The sequence below is a fragment of the Euleptes europaea genome, chromosome 9, assembly GCF_029931775.1.
Source record: "Euleptes europaea isolate rEulEur1 chromosome 9, rEulEur1.hap1, whole genome shotgun sequence".
NCBI classification, from domain to species: domain Eukaryota; kingdom Metazoa; phylum Chordata; class Lepidosauria; order Squamata; family Sphaerodactylidae; genus Euleptes; species Euleptes europaea.
Genome location: NC_079320.1, coordinates 69,217,942 through 69,241,105, shown reverse-complemented (window position 1 = coordinate 69,241,105; position 23,164 = coordinate 69,217,942). Strand labels below are relative to the sequence as shown.

The window sequence follows — 23,164 nt, the reverse complement described above, 5'->3', positions numbered from 1 at the left end:
TTACAAAGCAGTGTGTAAAGAGGCGGGTATTCAAATGCTTCCTGGGAACACTTTCTGAGCAGAAGAAAGGCTTTTTAAAACTGAGGCTTGGATTTGTCTCCCCCCCTTTCAGATTGCTCCATTTTTTGTATTTTATTCTTAAAATGCTTTTTTATGCAGCAATTGGGTTTGGGGGGATTTTTTCTCACAGTAAGCTCTACAAAGTAAGCCAATTACAAAGCAGGATTTAAAGGGGGCGGGACTAGACTTGAGCTTGGAGACTGCTGGTGCATAGACTCCCAACAGGAAAGAGTGGGTCCAGGGAGCAACGAAACTCAGGTAAAACCCCCATGCATAAACAACCTACATGTACATGACATCCTAGATGGAACAGTGCTCACAGGGTTTCATCTTTCAAACAGCGCTCATTCTGCTGCTGAACATATTTGGCCACAGCCAACCAAGGGGACCAGTTGAAATAGATGCTTTTGCGTCTGTTATCATGGACTTTGGACTGGGGGAGGGGAGGATTGCTGAATTGGAACAACATCCATAAATCAACATACTGAGAAATAATTTCACACCGTTGTGGTGAAGGCCTGCACATTGTGGATTCACGTTCGCTCGGGTGTGTCCCATACTACTGCCATTTTCATACTGCTTGAAGGAGCTGTACCATTAACATAGTCTGGGGGGGTTTAGCTGCTGAGACCTTTCTAGTGCAATCCTAAGCAGAGTTACAACCTTCTAAGCCTATCGATATCAACAGGCTTAGAAGGGTGGATAGCGCTGCTTAGCGTAGGCACCACTGGTTTATTTACTTTCTGGCGCTCATGTCTACGTGTGTGCGATCACTGAAGTACAGGTTGAGTTGGAAGAGCACAGGTACCTAAGGATGTCCTTGCAGGCACTGCATCTTTATTAATCCAGAACGAGACCCAGGAAAGAACAACAGTCAGTATGCAAGGAATGTATGTTTGAATCGTAAAATACCCCATGCGTCTGCTCAGATCAAAGAAGATCGTCATGACAACATAATCCCCTACAAGAAAAGAATTTCACAATCAATTATACCATGCAAGTAATTTTCCGCTACACATTTCATTTTGCCTTTCCTCCCCAAATGATACCTTACTGTGGATGGAAATTGCTACTGGGAAAATGTCCTCTGATAAAATGGAAGCAAAGAAATTATTAAATGTGCACACATTCTATTTCTAAAAAATAAAACCACTGCGACTGCATTTTCATTACACAGTTTCAAACGCACTAAAATATTCTGTGGTTTGAGTTCAGAAGTATGCATAACAAAGATCATCCATCTTAAATAGATGTAAGGAAACTCCAGGTTATTCCTCACCAGACTGAGTACGAGAGATATCAGTTGTATTTCTTAAACCTACAAATGCAAATTGATACAATCTCCAGTATTCTGGATCTGCCACTTCAACAGAAGATTTCTTCCATTTATACACAATTTCATTCTTGGGGTATCCATCTAGAAAACAGAAGCACAATATCAATTACTCTATCGCGATAGAAGGCTACGGTAATACTGTCCATATAGAATGCTTTGGCAGTATTCAAGCAATTATATATGTATGATTGCAGAAGGACCCATACAGAATTAGGCACATAACTGCTGGGTAAGCAGTTTTACTGCAAACAAAGTAAGGTAACCTAAGGGTAATTTCTGATGCTCCTAAGTGTAGTGTTAGTCGGAATACAGCCCCTATTTATATTATTTATTTAAAACATTTTAATGCTCCCTTCTCACCTAGCTTAGGGTCCCTTAGACAGCAAACAATCCAAAATGTTAAAACAAGCGTTAAAATACATAGGATAAAACCAATGAAAAACAACAATTAAACAAAACACATACACAGTCGAAACATGTACACACAAAGGAGGGCCAGTGAGAACATGCCAGACAAAACAGATTAACAGTGCATTCCTGAGAGGAATGCGCCAGTCATAGGAGGCAGCACAGCTGCGCAGCTGCGCTGCCTCCAAAGGAGGTTTCGGCCCCGCTGTTAAAAATCTGTGCAACCCTTCATAGGCGTATCTCGCAAAAAAGGGGGCGTATCTCACCCCCAAAAAGGGGGATGATCCCAGCCTGAAAGGGCTTTGGAGGCCGCCTAAAGATGGCTCCTCCCCCAGCCCGGTGCTGGAATGTGCTGGCACGCCCAGGGAATGCCTCCCAGGATGCCAGAATGCCCTGAGAATACCTCCCAGGATGCCGGCGCGGGCTTTGACGGCAGTGGGATGCTGGCAGAAGGGCCCGTTGGCTTCCTGGAGTGCCATTGCCACGGCAGCGCCCGGTGCCTAGCATCTGGGCCTTCCCGCCGGCATTCAGGCCACTTATACTGGTGTAAGTCGCCCGGACGCCAGCATGGGGGGCCTGAACACTGGCGCCGTGCCTTCTTGGCCTCCTAAGGGCTTTCACCCTTAGAGTACAGGAATGCGCTGTTAGTCTTCACCAGCTAGTGGATGATATTGATAGAGAGGGACAGATGGATCTCCCTGGGGAGAGAATTTAATAATTTCTCTTTCTTGGGTAAGGTAGCCAACCTCCAAGTACTAGCTGGAGATCTCGTGCTATTACTACTGATCTCCAGCCGACAGAGATCACCTGGAGAAAATGGCCACTTTGGCAATTGGACTCTATGGCATTGAAGTCCCTCCCCTCCCCAAACACCATCCTCCTCAGGCTCTGCCACAAAAACCTCCCGCTGGTGGCGAAGAGGGACCTGGCAACCCTATTCTTGGGTTGCCACCCATCTAGCCTCAGATGGCAGAGGGACTCAAAGAAAAGCTCCTGAAGGTTAGGTTCATATGGGAGTATGTGGTCCTTAAGATATGTTGGTCCCAAGCCATATAGGGCTTTGAAAGTCACAGTGGCATTTGTTTTGAGCAGGACTTGTGCACGCTGCCTGAAGGGGGCAAGAATGTATACCAATACTTCCCCCCTTTTTAAAGCTGCCTCCAAATGATTAGCAGAATGCAGCCCTCTGATTTAGCTCAGCATTATCCTTGCAAACTGGAGATATTCACAGTCCAAATCAGATAATTATAAATATTGGTGACATCATTAATGTAAACCATTTGATAGCAAAGTTATTTATTCTAAAGGGCCACTGGAAGCTGAATTTAAGAGCAAGGGATGCTAGAACTGGAAGGTACATTATCTAATGAATTCTGCAGATTGTATTAGATTTTCATAAACCCATAGGTTTTCTCAACTATCATTTTGCCATTGAAGCAAATGTATACCCTAACACAATCTATTAGCTTCTTCTAAATTGAGCATTTTCGTTTGTTCCAATAAAATTATTACTACTGCCAGCAGCAGCACCTTCTAAAAAGGTGATATGTTACAGCAGAATGAGAAAGAGATGGAAGGAGAAACTATTTTAGTGGATCCCTTGAAGTTTAAGATCCTGATCCAATAATGTAAGTCATGGCTTAATTCGATTGAAATGGAGCAACTTAGCAGCAACTGACATATCACTACTATTACTTCCAGTGGGCATTAAACATGACAGTTTAAGTATCGCAGAGTCTCTGTGTGCTGTTAGATTGCCAAAATTAATAGACTGATTTTGAGACATTCTTATTTCATTTCTGATTACATTTTTGCAGTTAAATTCACGTGTGTATCATGTATGTCACTTGTGAATCCAACCAAAATATGTCCTGTCTAGAAATGGAAGGGAACCCCCATTTTTAAAAGGCCTAATGAATTTCCAGCTCGGTTATCACCAAGGGGGAAAGCTTCCTCATGATGAAAAGAGCCATCACACAAAACAGCTTTGGAAAGATTGGAATCTGTAAGACTTTCATCTAAATACTGAAGGGATTAAGCAATAAATTACATTTTCAAAAGATTCTCTTTAGTTAAATTTCATCCCCTATTAAGTTTAATATCTAGATATGAACTGTTTAGATGCACTCAGTATTTCATTCTGCCCATGACAGTGTAATGTCCTTGTAAGCAAATTAATTTTATATGCTTATTACAGTTTATAACACTGAAAGCCTGTGGAACTGGTTATTCATAGATAATATTAATATTAACAGAGTAATATTAACAGAGACTGGTATGATGCTATTTCCAAGGGATCAGTCTATTGACAATTATCTTTGTATGAACGTATCCATGTAGATCTCGTGTCAAATTCCAAAGTGGATAATTTTGCATAGTTGCTGATTGATTTGGCTCAAATTCTTCTCTTAAAAAGCTTAATGCAGCTTTTCCCAGACTGATCCACAACCAATCTTAACCTAAATAATTCAATTTTAAGTCTATTTCAGTATAAACATCAAGGTTAGTGTTGCCAGCTCTGGGTTGGGAAACACCTGGAGATTTCTGGGGCGGAGCTTTAGAAGGGCAGGGTTTGGGGAGGGGAGGGGCTTCAATGCCATAGAGTCCAATTGCCAAAGCGGCCATTTTCTCCAGGTGAACTGATCTCTATCGGCTGCAGATCAGTTCTAAACAGGAGATCTCCAGCTACTACCTGGAGGTTGGCATCCCTAATCAAGGCTGGTAGACAGAAAGCAGGAGATTAGCTGTAAAAGTCCAGATGAGATCGTATTGGGTTCTCAGGTCTCCAGTACTGCTGGGCTTTAAACATGCAATACATTATCCATCTGCACTAGAGTTGCTGTCAAACAGCAAGATCAGGCTTGCAAGCTGCCTGGGTGAAGGCAGAAAGTACCTGGGTCAGTTTGATATCCCCTGCACTAAAATACTATCCAAACTACAAACTTTATACTGGTTTTATACTACTTCAACTGTCATGATTTTTCCTAGAAGTAGCCTGCACATTATATTTATTTGTTTAGAATATTTCCATGCTAACTTTTCAGAATCCTCCTTGAAGTGGCTTACAGTTCCAAAAAACAAAACAAAAACCCACCCATACAAACGACTCATTAAAAACTCTGTGTTTGTGTGTATAAAATGCCATCAAGTCACAGACAACTTATGCTAACCCCATAGGGCAAGTGATTAAGCAGAGGTGGTTTGCCAATGTCTTCCTCTGCAAAGTCTTCTCTGGAGGTCTCCCGTCCAAGTACTGACCCTGCTTAGCTTTCGAGATCTGACGCAATCGGGTTATACTATACCATTCCCCATTCCCCATTAAAAACTAGCCACTAAAAAAAACGCCATTAGACATAAGCAGCATAAAAACTATCCATAAAACAGGAGCAGACTATTAAAAAGCTGATAAAATAAAAACCCCAATTGAAAGCCTGGGGGGAAAACAATGTATTTCAGCCTGGCACCTTAAAAACAGGCAAAGTAGGTGCCAGGCCCTGTGGCACAGAGTGGTAAGCTGCAGTACTGCAGTCCAAGCTCTGTTCACCATCTGAGTTCGATCCCGACGGAAGTCGGTTTCAGGTAGCCGGCTCAAGGTTGACTCAGCCTTCCATCCTTCTGAGGTCAGTAAAATGAGTACCCAGCTTGCTGGGGGTAAAGGAAAGATGACTTGGGAGGTCACTGGCAAACCACCCCATAAAAAAAGTCTGCCTAGGAAATGTCGGGATATGACGTCATCCCATGGGTCAGGAATGACCCAATGCTTGCACAGGGGACCTTTACCTTAACCTTTTAGGTGCCAGGCGAGTCTGGAAGGGGAGGGTGTTCCAAAGGCGTGGTTCCACCCTGTCTCTAGATGCTACTTGCCTCACCTCTGAAAATGGGGGCATAGACAACAGAGCTTGAGAGGCAGATCTTAACTGGCAGCCTGGATAATATGGGAGGAGAGGATCCTTCAGGACCACATGATAATTTGGTGAAGCAATGAACATTCTCAGCTCCTAGCCCCCTCACCCTGGGAAGAGAACCAGTTTGAGACTACAGTCCTGTACACACTTAGTTGGAGAGCGTCACACAGAATAAAGGAAACAGAGATAGCACTGGGCTACAAGTGTGTAGCATGGGCACACTTTAAACTGGCTTGAAACCAAATAACAAAAAAGAGTTGTAGAATCATAGAAGCTTTAAACTGGCTTGAAACCAAATAACAAAAAAAGAGATGTAGAATCATAGAGCTGGAAGAGGCCATACAGGCCATCTAGTCCAACCCCCTGCTTAATGCAGGGTCAGCCTAGAGCATCCCTGACAAGTGCTTGTCCAGCCTCTGCTTAAAGACTGCCAGTGAGGGGGAGCTCACCACCTCCCGAGGTAGCTGATTCCACTGTCAAACAACTCTTACTGTAAAAAGGTTTTTCCTAATATCCAGCTGGTACCTTTCCACTCACAATTTAAACCCATTACTGTGTGTCCTATCCTCTGCTGCCAACAGGAACAGCTCCCTGCCCTCCTCTAAGTGACAGCCCTTCAAATACTTAAAGAGAGCAATCATGTCCCCCCTCAACCTCCTCTCCTCCAGACGAAACATTCCCAACTCCCTCAGCCTTTCCTCGTCGGGCTTGGTGTCCAGGCCCCTGATCATCTTCATCGCTCTCCTGCACCCGCTTGATTCTGTCCACATCCTTTTTGAAGTGAGGCCACCAATTTATTTTAGCCTGGTGCCTTGTGTGAGCTCACAAGATGGGGATGTTAAAGCCAGCCTGAGCCCAGCCTAGGCTTGGGAGGATGGGGTAGAAATACAGTAGTAGTAGTACTAGTACTAGTACTACTACTACTACTAGTAGTAGTAGTAGTAGTAGTAATAGATTTATTGTTGCATAACCTTTTGGAGAGGCTAAAGGCATCTGGTAAAATGGGTTCTTGTTCATGAAATCTTATGCTACAATGAATCTGTCAAATCCTTAGTACAGTGTTTGCCATGAGACCCCTTTTGTTTTTGCTACAACCTACCAATGGTCTGTCCCACTGGAGACCAATTTGTGCAGGGATTGTCCTTTTCCTTTTTTGTGAGACTCCCATCCACTAAGCTAGCAAAAAGTTGATTTCTGCAGGCTTTTGTCAGTCTGGCTCTGAACAAATGTGCTGAGGGCCATACTCAAAGGGGCTTATTTTTCTCTTGGACGAGAAGGGTAACAGCATATACAGCTGCAAACACCTGTTTGGACATAGTGCATTTTCCCTTCCTAAAAGAGAAGGGAAGGCTCCTAAGTAGGGTTGCCAGGTGTCCAGTTTTGAACTGAACAGTCCAGTGGTTTGCCTTCCTGTTCAATAAACAAATTGAGAAAATACTGGACATTTAAATGAAAAATGCAATAGCTCTGCAACTTCTTAATTAAGAAACTCAGGTTTAGAGAGAGAGGTGGGGGAGAGAGAAAAATATAGAAGGTATTTTGCCACCTACAGCTTGAAAACTCCAGCGGACAGGAATGTGCATCCATAGGAAAGTTGTGAAGCTTAAGGTAGCACTCAGCATTAATCGTCAACCTAAGTAAAAGAAAAGAAAACATTATGCGTAAAGCTTTAAACGATGATCAAGCTATCAGAAATGTCCAGTAAGATTTCAAGACAGACAGAGAAGTCACTTTTGTCAAAGAAGAGCCAAGATCCAAAAAAAGCTATTCCAGCAATTTGTGGATATTCACAGAATATTGTTGAAGGCTTTCACAGTCAGAATTCATTGGTTCTTGTAGGTTATCCGGGCTGTGTAACCGTGGTCTTGGTATTTTCCTTCCTGATGTTTTGCCAGCAGCTTTGGCAGGCATCTTCAGAGGACTGTCCTTCAGTGTTAGTACTCTGAAGATGCCTGCCACAGCTGCTGGCGAAACGTCAGGAAAGAAAATACCAAGACCATGGTTACACAGCCCGGATAACCTACAAGAACCAATGATATTCACAGAGTTCAGTCCCAGCACAAATTCATGGATAGGAGAGGTCCATTAGCGGCTACTAGCCATGGTGACTAGAGGGTACCTCCACATTCAGAGACAGAAAAGCTTTGAGTACCAGTGCTAGGAGGCAACATTGGGGGAAGGCCTGGGCCTCTAAGCCCTGTTGGCCCTACAGATTAACTGGTGGCCACTGTGTGGGACAGGATGCTGGACTGGATAGACCACTGGTCTGATACAGCAGAGCTCTTCTTATGGTGATTTCCCCCCCCCCCCACACACACACACACATGTAAGGGTGGGGTTATTTTGGCAATTCCTTTGAATTTGGTCAAATGACTATCCAGTAAAGCCCACTGATTTTTGTCCCTGTTTGAGACAAGGGGGTAGAAAAATGCACATCATCTGCAAAAATCTTACAAAGGGCAGCCATGTCACTGAATGATAATGTCATTCAGTTTTACTTCTGAGGCAGAAAGCATCCATGTGTCTGCAAAAAAAAAAAAGTGTCTCACCTGATGAATGATGAAAGTAGACACTTGGAAGACTAGCAGAGTTCCTCTCATCTGTGCCCTAAGGGAGCATAGCAGAGGCTCTCTGGTCCTTACTTTAACCACAAAGCTGTTACCCTCTGTGCACAAGTGTTCATACATGTAAATATGCACATTTTAAGAGTTTGCCTGCCTACCTCCCCTCCCCCTTTCCCTAGATGAAGTCAATCTGAAATGGTGTATGCCCATCAGTCCGGTTGAAGTTAATGAGGCTGAAATGAATACTTAAGACTTTGAGGCCACAAGACTTATGTGCTGAACTCAGTGAGGGCTGTAGCCAAGGAAGCATGGGTTGGACTCTGCTTTTCACTGGCTTCAATGGAGTTTGAAACGGATGAAGAAGCTAACAGAATATGCAGCACTGGCAAAACAAACATCTTTAATTCGTAACAGATCAGCTTCTGAATTTCATGAAAAATTGAATGTATTATTAAATTATATAATCAAAAATTAAGAATAGAAATAGAGTATAAAAGTCTTGGTAATAAATGATTAAGAATAAATGTATTCTCAGATACGAAAATATAATCAGAACGTAGAGAAGTACAAGTTAAAGAAGTTAATAACTGAAATGTAATTTCAAAGTAGGAGCCCCGTGGTGCAGAGTGGTAAGCTGCAGTACTGAAGTCCGAGCTCTGCTCACGACCTGAGTTCGATCCCGACAGAAGTCGGTTTCAGGTAGCCGGCTCAAGGTTGACTCAGCCTTCCATCCTTCCGAGGTCAGTAAAATGAGTACCCAGCTTGCTGGGGGTAAAGGGAAGATGACTGGGGAAGGCACTGGCAAACCACCCCGTAAACAAAAGTCTGCCTAGGAAACGTTGGGATGTGACGTCACCCCATGGGTCAGGGATGACTCGGTGCTTGCACAGGGGACCTTTACCTTTAAATTCAAAGTAGACTCTGCTATAATTAAACAACCATATTGTTTATGTTTACATGTTTATGTTTACATGTTTGTTTGTGTTTAAAAATAAAACATTATTTAAACGAGAGAGAAAAACTCTCAATTACACCGACACAGAATGTGGAATTTTATGGGTGCGAGGGAAGGAAACAGAGGTAACCATGCCACCTAGGTAAAAATGTCCTCCCTCAACCTGCAAGTGAGCCTTTATGTGTAGCAGCCCTTTAGCAAATAGAACACAACTCTTCTTAATATGTCATTTGCAAAGTACACTCCTTGACTAATGACCTACTCGAGTTAGGACATATTTTTTAAGTTTGGCAGTGCAGACAGACAGAGCAACCAGGAGGAGGAGAAGGTGGAGAATTGCCAGCTCTTCTCCTCCTTTCGGCCTCCCCTGGAAAGAGAGTGACAGGGAGGAAGGGAGGCCATCAGAGAGTTGTGGGGAGCCAAATAGCCAGAAGTGTTGTCACATCCTATTACTGCTGTTTCAGTCACCACCGTTTCAACTTTTGCTTTTGTTTTCCCGAATGTTCTCAACTTGGTCAAATCCCAGCCGGGTTTTTTTCTCCTTATGCACAAATGTGCAAGGGAGACAAGCTGAACTTTCCATCTCATCCTGTAGCTTAATGAGTCTACATGCATATGCTAATTTGTAGAGGGGTAACCTCAGGCTGGTGGTCTGCCCTTCCTATTCGTTCCCATTGCAACCTTCCAATAATCCCTACTAATTTTCTCTGTGTTAAGTGCCCGTCAAGTCGCCCCTATCAATTAATGTCCTCCACAATGTCCTATTGTTAACAGCCTTGCTCAGGTATTGCAGACTGAGGGCCATGGCTTCCTTTATAGAGTGAATTCACCTCATGTTGGGTCTTCCTCTTTTCCTGCCACGTTCAACTTTTCTTAGCATTGTTGTCTTTTCCAGTGGCTGTCGTCTTCTCATAATGTGACCAAGGTATGATAACTTCAGTTTAATCATTTTAGAGAGCCAGTGTAGTGTAGTGGTTAAGAGCGGTGGTTTGGAGAAGCAGACCCTAATCTGGATTCCGCACTCCTCCACATGAGCAGTGGAGGCTAATCTGGTGAACCGGGTTGGTTTCCACACTCCTACACATGAAGCCAGCTGGGTGACCTTGGGCTAGTCACAGCTCTCTTAGAGCTCTCTCAGCCCCACCTACCTCACAGGGTGTCTGCTGTGGGGAAGGGAAGGTGATTGTAAACTGGTTTGATTCTTCCTTAAAAATCCTCACTTTGATAGTTACTAACTCTAAATCACAGCCAGGTACTAGAATTACTGAAAAATCTGAGTATTTCTAAATATTACCCTGAATGTTATTATACTGATTATTTTGAGTAGAACAAACATTAACAAAAAAAAGGTTTCCATTTAGTTCTTTGATACTTAATATCCAAATGCACAACCTTACTTATATTGCAACATTGGATGGTAAATGAAAGAGAAAGATAAATGAAAGGAAATAATTTGGAATATGAAAGGTGAAATGAAGATAGGAGATGATAGCTTTTGTGATCTGGAAGGCATTTCTGAAGAGGAGAAAGAGCCCCAATTTTTCTTGTTGTTGAACTCAAAGCAAACATAAGATATTTGCTCTACCACTGTGGTGCTTAATTTGATGCTCGATGCAGAAAAAGGAATGTTTGAAGCAAGAGCAATAGATTGATCATATGCACATTTCCTTGAGAATAAGTCTCATTGTACTCAGAGAGTCTGACTTCTAAGTAAACCTGCGTAAGAGTAGGGTGATAGCTTATTTTGCTAGTTTCCATATAATGGACCCAAAACAACTTTGCAAATTGAGCTCTGCTGCATTTCTTTGAGTTTTAGACAGAAAGTTTTGCATGGTGATACTAATTTATTTACACTGCTTCCTCTATTCACTTAATTGGAAGTACATGTCATTGAACTATAATCAGACTTACTTTAGGGTAAACCATGCATAGGATTGTGCTGAACATCCAGTCACTTGAAGTTTAAAAGAAGCATGCTAAATTGACCATTAACAGCAAAAAAACAGTAAATATAATATAAAAGATTCAGTTTCTTTCTCCAGCTGTTTGGAGCAACTTCTACCTGAGAGTATATAATACTCGTCCATCACTTCTAATTCGTAGCAAGCGGTTTGGAGTCGTGATCCAGTGGGCATCAGATTTCCTTGAGTTTCGGAAGAAAGTATCTGGAATCCAGATTTTCCCAACCATATTGCTATTTAGCATGAGTACTTTCATGGTGCTATTGAATTTCAGGCGGCTGTCGTACCAAGTCTGGGCAAAAATTATGTCTATGGTGTACTCCTAAAGAGAGAAAAAAAGATCACAGCAGCATAAAATATCATAGCACAAAAAACATAAAAAATAACTACTACCAGGTTAATAAAATACTGGAATGCACATATTCTGAAATATATCTTAACCAATTATGTTTCAACGAACACCTTTGTGTGATACCAGAATAAAAGATGCTTGATGCCTACAGTGAACGCAAAAAGAACGTACTCTACAGTCATTAAGTGCAAAGGTTATATTTTGGGGCACTGGCAGGGGGAAGAGAGGGAAAGAAATAAGAACACATCTAGGTAGATATAGCAACGGTACAAATAATGTGAGACAAAATCCAAACGTGGGTTCTGCATTGTAAGTCAGATCCTGGGTCCAAACAGGGGCCATTTATGCAGGGTCAATTTTGATGCTCGCTCACTCTTTTGTTAAATGTGACCTTTAAAATGCTTATTCACGGTCCCAATGCAAAAGGAGAAATTCCACCCCCCCCACTCGCCTGCTCCATAGTTCCTTCCATTAGCAACTGTTGTTTGCATAGCTAACGCATGGCTATGATTTTGCATGCTTCCTTGAGGGGATTCTTCGAGGCGGGGGGGAGCAAACACAAAAGGTCGTGTTAAAGGGGCTCTTCAGAAATGCGAAGCAGGTATGTGCCGGCTTCTCAGTCACTTCCTGAATGACAGTTCAAAATGAAAAACTAAAAAAAAATATATGTGGGGCACTTCAACCTGGAACGCGCTGCTAATTATCAAGCATAAATGGCCAGGGTGAAAGATATGCCTAAGCTTGCCAAACTTTGTGCATCTGGAGCTGTTTCAATCTTTGTAGCTGTGAGTGGAATGTTGTGCTGACTTAAACTGCTCCTCTCTGGCTTAGACATTACTGGGGACCAGTGCAGGAAGAGAATGCATCTTTTCTATTCTGAGTGGGAAGCCTCCTGGGGGGAATGAAACCTGCACCCAGAACACTTACAATACCCAGAAAGGGGGCAAAATAGGGTTGCAGCCTCCAGGTGGTGGCTGGAGATCACCTGCTATTGCAGCTGATCTCCAGGCAACACAGATCAGTTCACCTGGAGAAAATGGCTGCTTTGGAAGGTAGACTCTATGGTATTATACCCCCCTGAAGTCCCTCCACTCCCCCAAACCCTGCCCTCCTCAGGCTCCACCCCCAAAATCTCCAGGTGTTTCCCAACCTGGCAAACCTAGGGCAAAATGAGTGGAATTGGGATATTTGAGTAATGGAGCCAGTTCACTATGCTTATTAAGCACTGGGTTAGATCATTTGAGCTTTTCCACCAGGTTTACCAACCTCAAGGTGGGCCCAGGTATTCTCCCAGAATTAATGCCCATTGCCCGACTGCAGAGATCGTTCCCCTGAAGGAAACGGCAGCTTCATAGGGTGGGCTCAGCGACACGTCGAGTGACAAGCTTAGTACTTGAAAATGAAATGTGCGAAACACTCAAAGGTTCTCAACCTTTGCACTAGTGAGACTCATGCGCCAGCCTGATACATTCAAGCACTTTCCCCAGTCATGAACAGGTCACCTTGATCATGTGAAAACTACACTGGAGTCGCATCACTAACCCCAAGCCTCCTGGGGGAGAACGCAGCTACCATCGCACGACACAGACCCCTTTATTATGTATTTGTGGTATGGTTGACATGTTTGTAAGACAAGGCTTAGCTTTACCACAAGCCCAGTTTCCGGCATATGCTGGGGGAGGGGTTGGGAGCTGGCACAAGGTCAGGGGCTTGTCGGTTGGTCTCAGCTGGGCAGCCTGCATACTGCCCTTTCCCGCCCTGCTGCATACCTTCCTGGCCCGCCTACATGGCAAATGACCAATCGGGCCCTGGGTCAATAGGGGCGGGGCCAGCAGGCAGGTTCAGGCCTGAGCTTTTGCACTCGGCTTCTCCAGGTAGGCAGTTGAGAAGCTGTCCCCTTGCCCAGCTGAGTCTGCTGCCTAATTTGTCCCGCCCGCCCTCCCTATACTTGGGCTGTTTGGTTTTTAGGTCAATTTCATGTCAATTCATCACAACTCTTGGCAGTTTTGGCATAGGGCTGGATCCATTTTTGGGGGGGGAAAGGAGGCCTGCGTGCCCTCTTTCCCCATTAAGGGGACCCTAATAAGGGGTTTTTGGGGAAGCCTGGAACAGGGACATGCCCAGTCAGGGGGCTGTCAGGATTGGACGTGCCCAGTTGGGGGGCTGTCTTGATCAGAAAACAGAAAACAGAAAACAGAAAACAGAACCTTTATTGGCATTAACAGTAACAAAACAAACATGCAAAGCAGCTAGACATGGATCCAAAAAGAATGAATACACAGTTCATCGGCAAATATTATAATAAACAATTAAATAAGGGTTCCCCTCCTTCTTTCTCCCTCCTTTAGGACCTTGGCCAGGAACTCGGCTACTTGAGTGGTAACTTCAAAGCTTTTGTCATCCAATAAATGGGCTATGTTTCCAGTAGTCATTGCAATAGTAAATTGAGCAAGGGAGCTAATTAAGCTGCATCGAAGCTGTGTGAAAAGTGGACAGTACAAGAGAATGTGTTGTATTGTGTCAGGTTCTTTGCATTGACACCTACAACATCTTGCTTCACATGGTATTCCCTTGTATCTACCACTAACAGCAGCTGAAGGGAATATATTAAATCTGGCCAACAAAAATGCTCTACGGTGAGAGGGTATAGTTAAGTTAAAAAAATACTGGGCCATAGAATTTGTTTGAAAAGAAAGGCCTAAAAAACGAGGGGAGCAGATACCTTCAGCACCGGCTTTAATTATTTGGGAATCACTGTCCCATATCCTTTTTTGGATTGTCCTAAAAATATATAATTCACTGGAATTGGACAAGGAATCAAGATCAATCCTGAGTGATCTGATCCTATTTAAGATAAGCCGAGACCATCTAGAAACAGTTGAGTCAGTATGTAAAGCTGCCAATAAACTACTTGGGGGGGATCGAAAATGAGAGCGTAACCAGTATTTGATTGTAGTGATCCAAGCACCAGATTCTATCGTGTGCAGTCCCAGCTCAGCGCACAGAGAGAAATAACAAACAGAGTTTGTGACGCCAAGGATGCGTCTCAAAAAAACTGCCCTGAGACGCTCCACTTCTTTATTAAAACCCTGGATCCAAACTGGGATTCCATACAAAAGTTGCGGGATCACAGTGGCTTGGAAAATCTGTAAGGCGGCCGGAACAAAATGGTTACCCTTCTTATAGTAAAAACGAGTTATTGCGGCCATCTTATTTTTTGCCAAGGTTAGGGACTGATTACGGTGTGCAATCCATTTTAAATTATAATGAAAAGAGACCACCAAATATTTAAATGTTTTCACTTGTTCGATTTCTCTTCCCTCAATTTTCCAAACTGATTGCTTCCAAGTCTTAGAAAAGATCAGGATCTTGGTCTTATCAAAATTAATAGATAGAGAATTCCGTTTACAGAGTAGGATAAAAGAAGCTAATAAACGTTTAAGACCCATCTTTGAAAGGGATAGGGCTGTCAAGATGGGATATGCCCAGTCGGGGGCTGTCAGGATTGGACATGCCCAGGCAGGGGCTGTCCGGGTGTTGGCCTCCCGCCAAGTGGCAGGGGACCCACACAGCAGGCTGCAGTCCAAGCAGGTCCTACATACTGTCACCTCAGGCTACTCCCAGCAGTTGGGCTGGGAGTAGGATGCATCAGCCGGCAGGCAGGTTGGGCCGATGCCTTAAACCCAGCCCCTATGCAACGCCAATGCCTGATGCTGTAACCAATAAAGTTGTGGCCATTTCCATTCCAGCTACTGTCTCCCTGTGTTTAATTGTATGCTAAGGTCATCAAAGCATTAGGATCATGTGGGTTATTGCATGCCAGGAATGGCCAGGGTTGGGGGGATGCAGTAAGAAGCCAGCTCCAAGACACTCCCCAATTCGGCATTATGCCAGAATGGCCTTTGATGCTGACTGGTTTATTGCAACCCTTTTTGTCCCCAAATGAAACACCAGGGCAGGATTCTTCAGGAGGTTCTTCTTCAGAAACCCCGCCCTGGTGCACTAGAACCAGTGCTGGATCTAAAAATTTTTTAAGGGGGGGGCAAAAAGTACAAAACGACACCCTCATGTATTATATACATTTTTCTTTATATATACATATATAATCAACAACTCTTGTAAACAATAGAATAAATGGTGTTGACCTCTATGAATTGTTAATAATTACAGCTTTACATGATGGTGGCATGAGTGGGGACAACTGCCAATTGTCTTTCGAATAGGATTGTGAGCTTTCCTAACGCAGACACGAGCAAGCGAGTGGGCAGTGCTATCTGTAGCCCCTCTGTGCTTTTATCCCTGAGAGAGTAAGCCACACACAGTGGGAAGTAAACCCCCTGGAGTAATCATAGAGAGGTTTTCTTTTAAACACACATTACCCCTACACTCCACCCTGTCTCTGACCACCGCCCGGGGCAGCTGTCCCCCCTCAATCCCGCCCTTACCAGAGCCGTGGTTTGCATTAGATTGAACAATAATTTAAATAACGATAAGAAGCACTTTAAAATTCAAAGGAGCTTGAATGGGACGGAGAAAAAAATAGGCATCTGCCAGCTGATTGACAAGCACAATGCTGAGCTTATCCCAGGCATATTATAGCGACTGGGAGAATCCATGGTAATAAAAGGAGGGGTGAGGACTGAGTTTAACCCCAATTGCACTATGTGGGGAAATATATTATCTAAAAATGCCACACATCTGAGTAATAATGACTAGCAAAATGCCATTATGATGGGAAGGATTGTATTGGAAGAGCAAGTGTCTCTCAGAGAGACACGCAATCTCTTTCAGCACCAGTCCACAAAATGCCAGGACAGCTTTTGCCCTCGTTGCAATGGTACACCCATGCATGTCGTGCTACTTTTCTCCCTCAGAGTAAATGGTCCCCGTAAGAAATAATTCTTCCCTTGATTGATAAAATGAAATCTAGCCAAGAATCCTCTGTATGCCGATTTTTATTGAATGATTCTATTCCTGAAGCCACTTCAAAGGTGGTGGAATTTCTGAGGGAAGTTGTCAAAACTAGGACCAAAGTTTAAACTGTATTTTAACTGCAAATGAATGGACAGAGAATTTTGTGCACTGTTAATGCTATGTTTCTGGGTATATGTCAATAAAGGTTGATTGACTGATTGATTGATTGAGTAAAAGGTAAGCATCCACTGACATGGGGAAAAAACACTAAAGGGGCACATTTGGGGATCCTGTTACATTGGGAGGAAAAACCACTCCATGCCCAGTGACCCCACCCCCCGCCCCAGTAGGATTTTAGTCCCATCTAGAGACCATTTCCCAGTTGCGCTAGAATATTGGGAATGAGGATGGATACCTAGATGGATAACAACATTAGACAAAGATCCCAAGTGTTATGCCGATAGCTATGAGCTAGGGGTAGTCATGTCTGATGCATTCAATTAAATTGCAGACAGTGATCTGCGACGTAGAGATAAGTTTGTTAACTTCATTAAAAAGGCAGCCTTGTGTGAGTGCACAGCATGAAGAAAGGCTGCTCACCCAAGAGAGACTGCAGGGTTGACTAGTGTTTTTCAGACCGCTGCACTATGAGAGAAGTTGCATTAATCCCCAGCATGAACACTGTGAAAAATGAAAAGGAAGAGTTGGTTTTTATATGCCGACTTTCTCTACCACTTAAGGAAGAATCAAACCAGCTTACAATCACCTTCCCCTCCCCACAACAGACACCCTGTGAGGTAGGTGGGGCTGAGAGAACTCTAAGACAGCTATGACTAGCCCAAGGTCACTCAACTGGCTTCATGTGGAGGAGTGGGGAAACCAACCCGGTTCTCCAGATTAGCCTCCGCCACTCATGTGGAGGAGTGGGGAATCAAACCCGGTTCTCCACAGCACAGTCCACCGCTCCAAACCACCGCTCTTAACCACTACTGTGATGTACTTAAAGCTATGGAGCAATATTAGAAGATGGTTTTTAACCCCCATCTGCACACCAAAGAGAAAAGGCTAGTATGGTACAGTGGTTAGAGGGTCAAGCTAAGATTAAGGAGACCTGGGTTCAAATCCTCACCCATGAAGCTCATTGAGTCACCTTGAGCCCCCCACCTCCACCTCGCCATAGGGTTGTTCTGAGAATAATTTGGAGCAGCTATATATGCCCTCTGGATTTAAAGCATAATAATAATAATAATAATAATAATAATAATAATAATAATAATAATAATAATAATAATAATAATAATAAGTGGGTTAAAAGTATAATAGCATGACACCCGCCCCACATCCCACCCTACTTATAGCATGAAAGGTTTTTTTTAAAAAGAACTTTAGTCACAAAGATGAAGGCTATTCAGACTATCCAAACAAACTGAACATTTCCTTTATGAGCCTGCACAACAAGCACCTGTTATTGTGATGGGATGCGAGCTAATGTCAAGAGCACGCACTCTTTTCTGCCTTTAAGCGCCACCATGAACATCTCTCTGATGCAACAGGTTGGATCAATACTATAAACACTTGCAAATTTACCATCACTGCATCCACACAATGGCATTTTGCAAAGCTCTTGATACTGAAATGGGTGGCTAGGTCATACAGGCGGATATACCTAACTAATATCCTAAAGAATAAGGATGATGGGCGATTTCTCATGTATGAAGGCAGAAGAAATGATTTGGATTGGATCACAGGCTTCCTTTTCAGTTCCCAGTGGTTTGGCACACAACCACGTAACAGCGGGATCAGCTCACGCCCTACACCTGAGCAAGAGTGGAGGAAAGGAAGAGGAAGAACCTCAACTCCACCTACCATTTGCTGGATGGGGCACCAAGATACACATGGAAGGATTATATTTGGGTGACAAAAATGGTACTTCTGGTTAAGTACAGCTCAGACAACAGGTATTTAATTTCTGCTGCGGGGGAGCTCAACAAGAAAAAACAGTACCAGCAGAAAATAACAACTATTTCATTACTGTGCAGTTATCACCAGGGTAAATACAGTTGGCCATTTACCAACTGCTGGCTTACATACACCTCACAGTCTGCCAGTTACTAATATTTATTTAAAATAAATGGACATCATGACGGCACACCACAGTAAATGACCACTTTGTAAATGGTTATGTGTGCACATTCTGTGGCAGGAATCAATCATAATGGGATTGCAATTGACAAAGATCGGAGCAGGATGGCTTGGTTGCTGGAGATACATCAGGGTAAATGGTCTATGTTCTACTGCAGCTGTACATAATGGTAAGAGCAGGTAGTGATTCATTTATATACTTAAGGGAAAAAAACACTGAAGATTTTCTCTTTAGATCTGTTCCCTGACCATTGTTTTTTCTTCTATTGCTCAAGCTATAAGGAGACAATCAGACGGCCCTGTTTATTCTGTTCTTTTCCAAACAACATTAAAAAGATCGCATTGCTTGTCACAAGGGGAAAATTCTCCAGTTGACCAAGATTTGTGTTTGTGTGTGTGTCTACAGTTTTCTTTATTCCTTAATGGGCCATTAAACTTTACAAATTGGTCGCTTCATCTTGGGTGAGGGGGAGACTCCACTGTTCAGTAATTGAGTTTCTATTAATTAATGACAAAGGAGATTTATTCAGCTAAATAAATTAGTATGTTGTCCAGAATAAATAAACACAGCAGCAGCCTTTTACGATGACTTTGATAAACGATATAATATTCTGATACTATACGAATACAAAGCAACTCTTATTTTAGTAGTGACATCAGACCAAAGGTACTATGGGTACAGTCTAGTGTGACGGCAAGTACAGCTTCCTTACTCAAATTCCCACAGGGTTCAGTTGAACCTAGTTTCTCTTATTCATTCCTTTTCCTCATAAACAACCACATACAGAGGGCTCGATCCAATAACTCTTGTATTCCATCAGAGGAAGACTCCATGCGCAACAGAAGGGAATGACTGGATCCAATCCACAGCGCGAAGGCCCATTTCAGGGAACAACAGGTCCATGAGTATCTTCCATATCTTCCTCCAGCCCACCACATGAACTCACAAAGCTGCCTTATACTGAGTCAGACCATTAGTCTATCAACATCAATACTGCCTACCCCAACTGGCCGTGGCTCTCCCAGGCAGTGGTCTTCCACATCAACTTTTATGTGATCCTTTTAACTGGAGATGCTGGGGGTCAAACCTGGGACCTTCTCAGCGTCAAGGCAGATGCTCTGCCACTGAGCCACAGTCCCTCCCAGCTCTCCATGCCTATGAGCCATGCAGGTTACTCATGCTCTGGAACATAAGGGACTGCCACAGGAAGAGAAGGCTGAATTGAGATATGTTCCTCAGCTACCTGCACATGGGAATAGGCAGGGAGAGGGAGAACATTAGAAGGCACATTTATTCAGCTCAGTGAGAATTCTCCACATGTGGATAATGTATCCAGTATTACTTGATCAGGCCCTGCAGTGTGTTTGAACCACCAAAAACATATATGAACAATATTATTTTATTGGTTTATTAATAACAGTCACCTCAAATGTAGTGAGGAGGTACGTATTTATAAAATAAGAGAAGACTCAGGAAAATGTGCATTTTAAAAAAAAGAATGGCATTATGTCCACACCCATATTTAGGGCCGCATAAATTTATTTATTTATTTATTTATTTATTTTATTATACTTTTGACCCATCCTCCCTGACCCAAAAGCCAGGCTCAGGGCGGTTTACAAGTTCAGAATAATAATAAAATCAATAAAACCTTAAAATCTAATACATTTAAAATAGCCCAAACCATATTAGATGGGGGGGAAAGGGCTCAAAACGGGGAAGGAGAGAAGGACTAGAGAGGCCAGTATATATAGGGAGAACCGTTGCGGGCCTTAACCATAAGCCTGGGGGAATAGCTCTGTCTTACAGACCCTGCGTCTTACATTCCCTCCCCCTTGCAAATTTTCTGCATTATGCAGGGGATTGGACTAGATGATCCTTGAGGTCCCTTCCCCCTCTATGTTTCTATGTTTCACTCTCTACACACTTACTATCCAAGTACCATTCTCAGGCGATCAATAGACAACTGATAATGCTTTTTCTCTCAACTGATGGGCGTTCTCTCGAGCACGACTTGATGCTCTCCCCTCGGCTGTTCTCCTGGGTAGATTTTTAAATCAACCCAGAGAGCTGAGAAAATGCTTATGTACAGCGGGAGCAGAAGAGTCCCTGTCACACATTTTATTACATTGTGAATTTTATTTGGAATTTAGAAGATCCACAATTGAACCCTGGTTACAACGATTTGGCCCTATACATCAATCCATAACCAAAGAGAGTTTAATTATTCAATTTCTGCTCGAGGATAAAAATCCTGCTTTATCCTATGATGTAGCCAAATTTTGTTGGAAAGCTTAAAAGGAATGCTCAAAACAGAAGGGGTTATATTATTTGTGATGCAGTGGATGATGAGCGATGGATGAACTAAGGTTTTTCTTCTTCTTCTTCTTCTTCTTCTTCTTCTTCTTTTTTCCAATATGTTGATAAATGTATTTTAACTTGTCTATTTTAGGATATTTTATTTTATTCTCTTCACTTAACGGCATATATGTACCTGCATTGTTTTGTAATTTTATGCTGGCCATTGGCTGTAACAACAATAAATAATAAACAGATTTTCTCTCGACTGGTACACTGATTTAAACAAAACAAAAACTTCTGAGCAATATATGAATCATTCATGAATCATTCCCCAGCACCTAGGCAGCAGAATCAATGGCTAAGAAAGGCCAACTAAAGTTAGAACTATTCAGTCAAAAGCCAATGTTTTCCTCGAGATTTTTTCCCATTAACGTTGTTTGATTTTCAGTGGGTAGATTTGAAAATCATTTTTGAGGTCAGAGCAAATTTGCATTGACTGTGCTTTAATTTGATAGCTTTGTCTCTGTGTAACTGAACAGAGCCTGAGCGGTTTATCTGAAGCTGGATGGTTTCAGAATTAGATATATAGATAAATGGGAAAATATAGGTGAAGATTTACCTCATGGTCATCCCGTGGAGCCCCGTGGCGCAGAGTGTTAAGCTGCAGTACTGCAGTCGAAAGCTCTGCTCACGACCTGAGTTCGATCCCGACGGAAGTTGGTTTCAGGTAGCCGGCTCAAGGTTGACTCAGCCTTCCATCCTTCCGAGGTCGGTAAAATGAGGACCCGGCTTGCTGGGGGTAAAGGGAAGATGACTGGGGAAGGCACTGGCAAACCACCCCACAAACAAAGTCTGCCTTGGAAACGTCGGGTTGTGACGTCACCCCATGGGTCAGGAATGACCCGGTGCTTGCACAGGGGACCTTTACCTTTCCATCCCGTCAATGTGGAAACACTTCATCTATAGTGCCCACTGACATAGAAAAAAGAAGTCAAACGCAGATCGACACTCAACGAGAACTCCAGGGAAAGCCTTATAAAATTGTCTTCACCACAAAAGTAGATACCACAGATGATAAGCTTCCTATGTGGATGTATTCCCACCATAGTAAGTAGAATAGCTAAGCAACTCTTTCATTCTCTTCTCAATTGTATGTAACTGAAAAGTGCCCTAAGAAGTCCAACGAGGTCACTTTTAATGAGGAACTTTATCAAAAATGAAGGAATTGGTAAAAAAAACTAATTCAAAGTGATAGCTGAGAAGTTCACCCCCCATCCCAAGATGCTTGATGCTTAAAGCCAAGATAATAGAAGCTCAGGCAGAATGCTTATTACAGGCCAGGAAAAGTACGAACAAGACGATGCTGTTGCGGTTAACAAGCAGAGTCAAGCGACTACAAAAAGCACAAAAGATTTCTTTTAAAAAATGGAGGCCTTGGTCAGATGAGAAAAACGTTAAAAGGAACACAAGCTCTGAAAGCACTGTTAAGTCAACAATGAGGCAATCAAAAGATAAAGAATTTGAGAAGCCTACTGCCAAGAACATGAAGACAATGGATTGGATCCTGTGGGCAGCAAGCAGAAGCCATTCACAAAGGTGGCTCTTTCCCTGCCCCATTAGCCCCCTAAGACCCATGCAACCCAATTCTGGGGTTCATGGGAACCTCAATGCATGGAGAATGGTAAAGAGCGCTAACTGTACAAAATCAACCCACCTCTTTCTGGCCCAAACAGAAAACTTTCTCCATCAAGTTTCCTAGTGGAAGACAGTTGGTGGGAGCCCAGAAATTGCATGCAAAGCAGGAAGGGCTGCAATGTTTATTACTGGATAAAGCATTTTAAACTGAAAGTAATGATTATGTTTGGTGACAGAATAAAGCTAAAAAGGTATTAATAGGGACCCGAGGAATCCATGTAACTATAGATAGAATTGGCTGGGTAGGGTAACGTTATTTTTGTGTCTTCAGTTCAAAGATATATAATCAAAGGGATAAATACTTCTTTGTAAAAGAATTAACAGTGATTTTTGTGTGGCTAATGGGGAATAATATTCCCAATACTATGTATGAAGCAGGCAGTGAGCCCATAGATAAACATGACGACCTATGCTTCACATAAATGGGCAAAAGAATTGCAAAAGGAGCCCCATATAACTGAGTCAGATTCAACCAGTTTTCCCACTGGTGAACAGAGCCAGCATGATATAGTGGTTTAGAGCGGTGTGTTGGAGAGGTGGACTATAATCTGGAGAACCGGGTTTGATTCT

The 23,164-nt window shown here is 42.9% G+C and overlaps 1 protein-coding gene across 1 annotated transcript in view; it reads right to left on the bottom strand.

Annotated features, from left to right (window-relative positions):
• Positions 1-23,164, bottom strand: part of GABRG1 (gamma-aminobutyric acid type A receptor subunit gamma1) — a 69,506-nt gene that overhangs the window by 12,572 nt on the left and 33,770 nt on the right. The window contains exons 5-8 of the mRNA XM_056855092.1: positions 11,291-11,511; positions 7,260-7,342; positions 1,340-1,477; positions 869-1,021 (exon numbers count right to left, since the gene is read on the bottom strand). Coding sequence (XP_056711070.1) covers positions 869-1,021; positions 1,340-1,477; positions 7,260-7,342; positions 11,291-11,511 — 595 coding nt within the window. The remainder of the gene's footprint in view (positions 1-868; positions 1,022-1,339; positions 1,478-7,259; positions 7,343-11,290; positions 11,512-23,164) is intronic.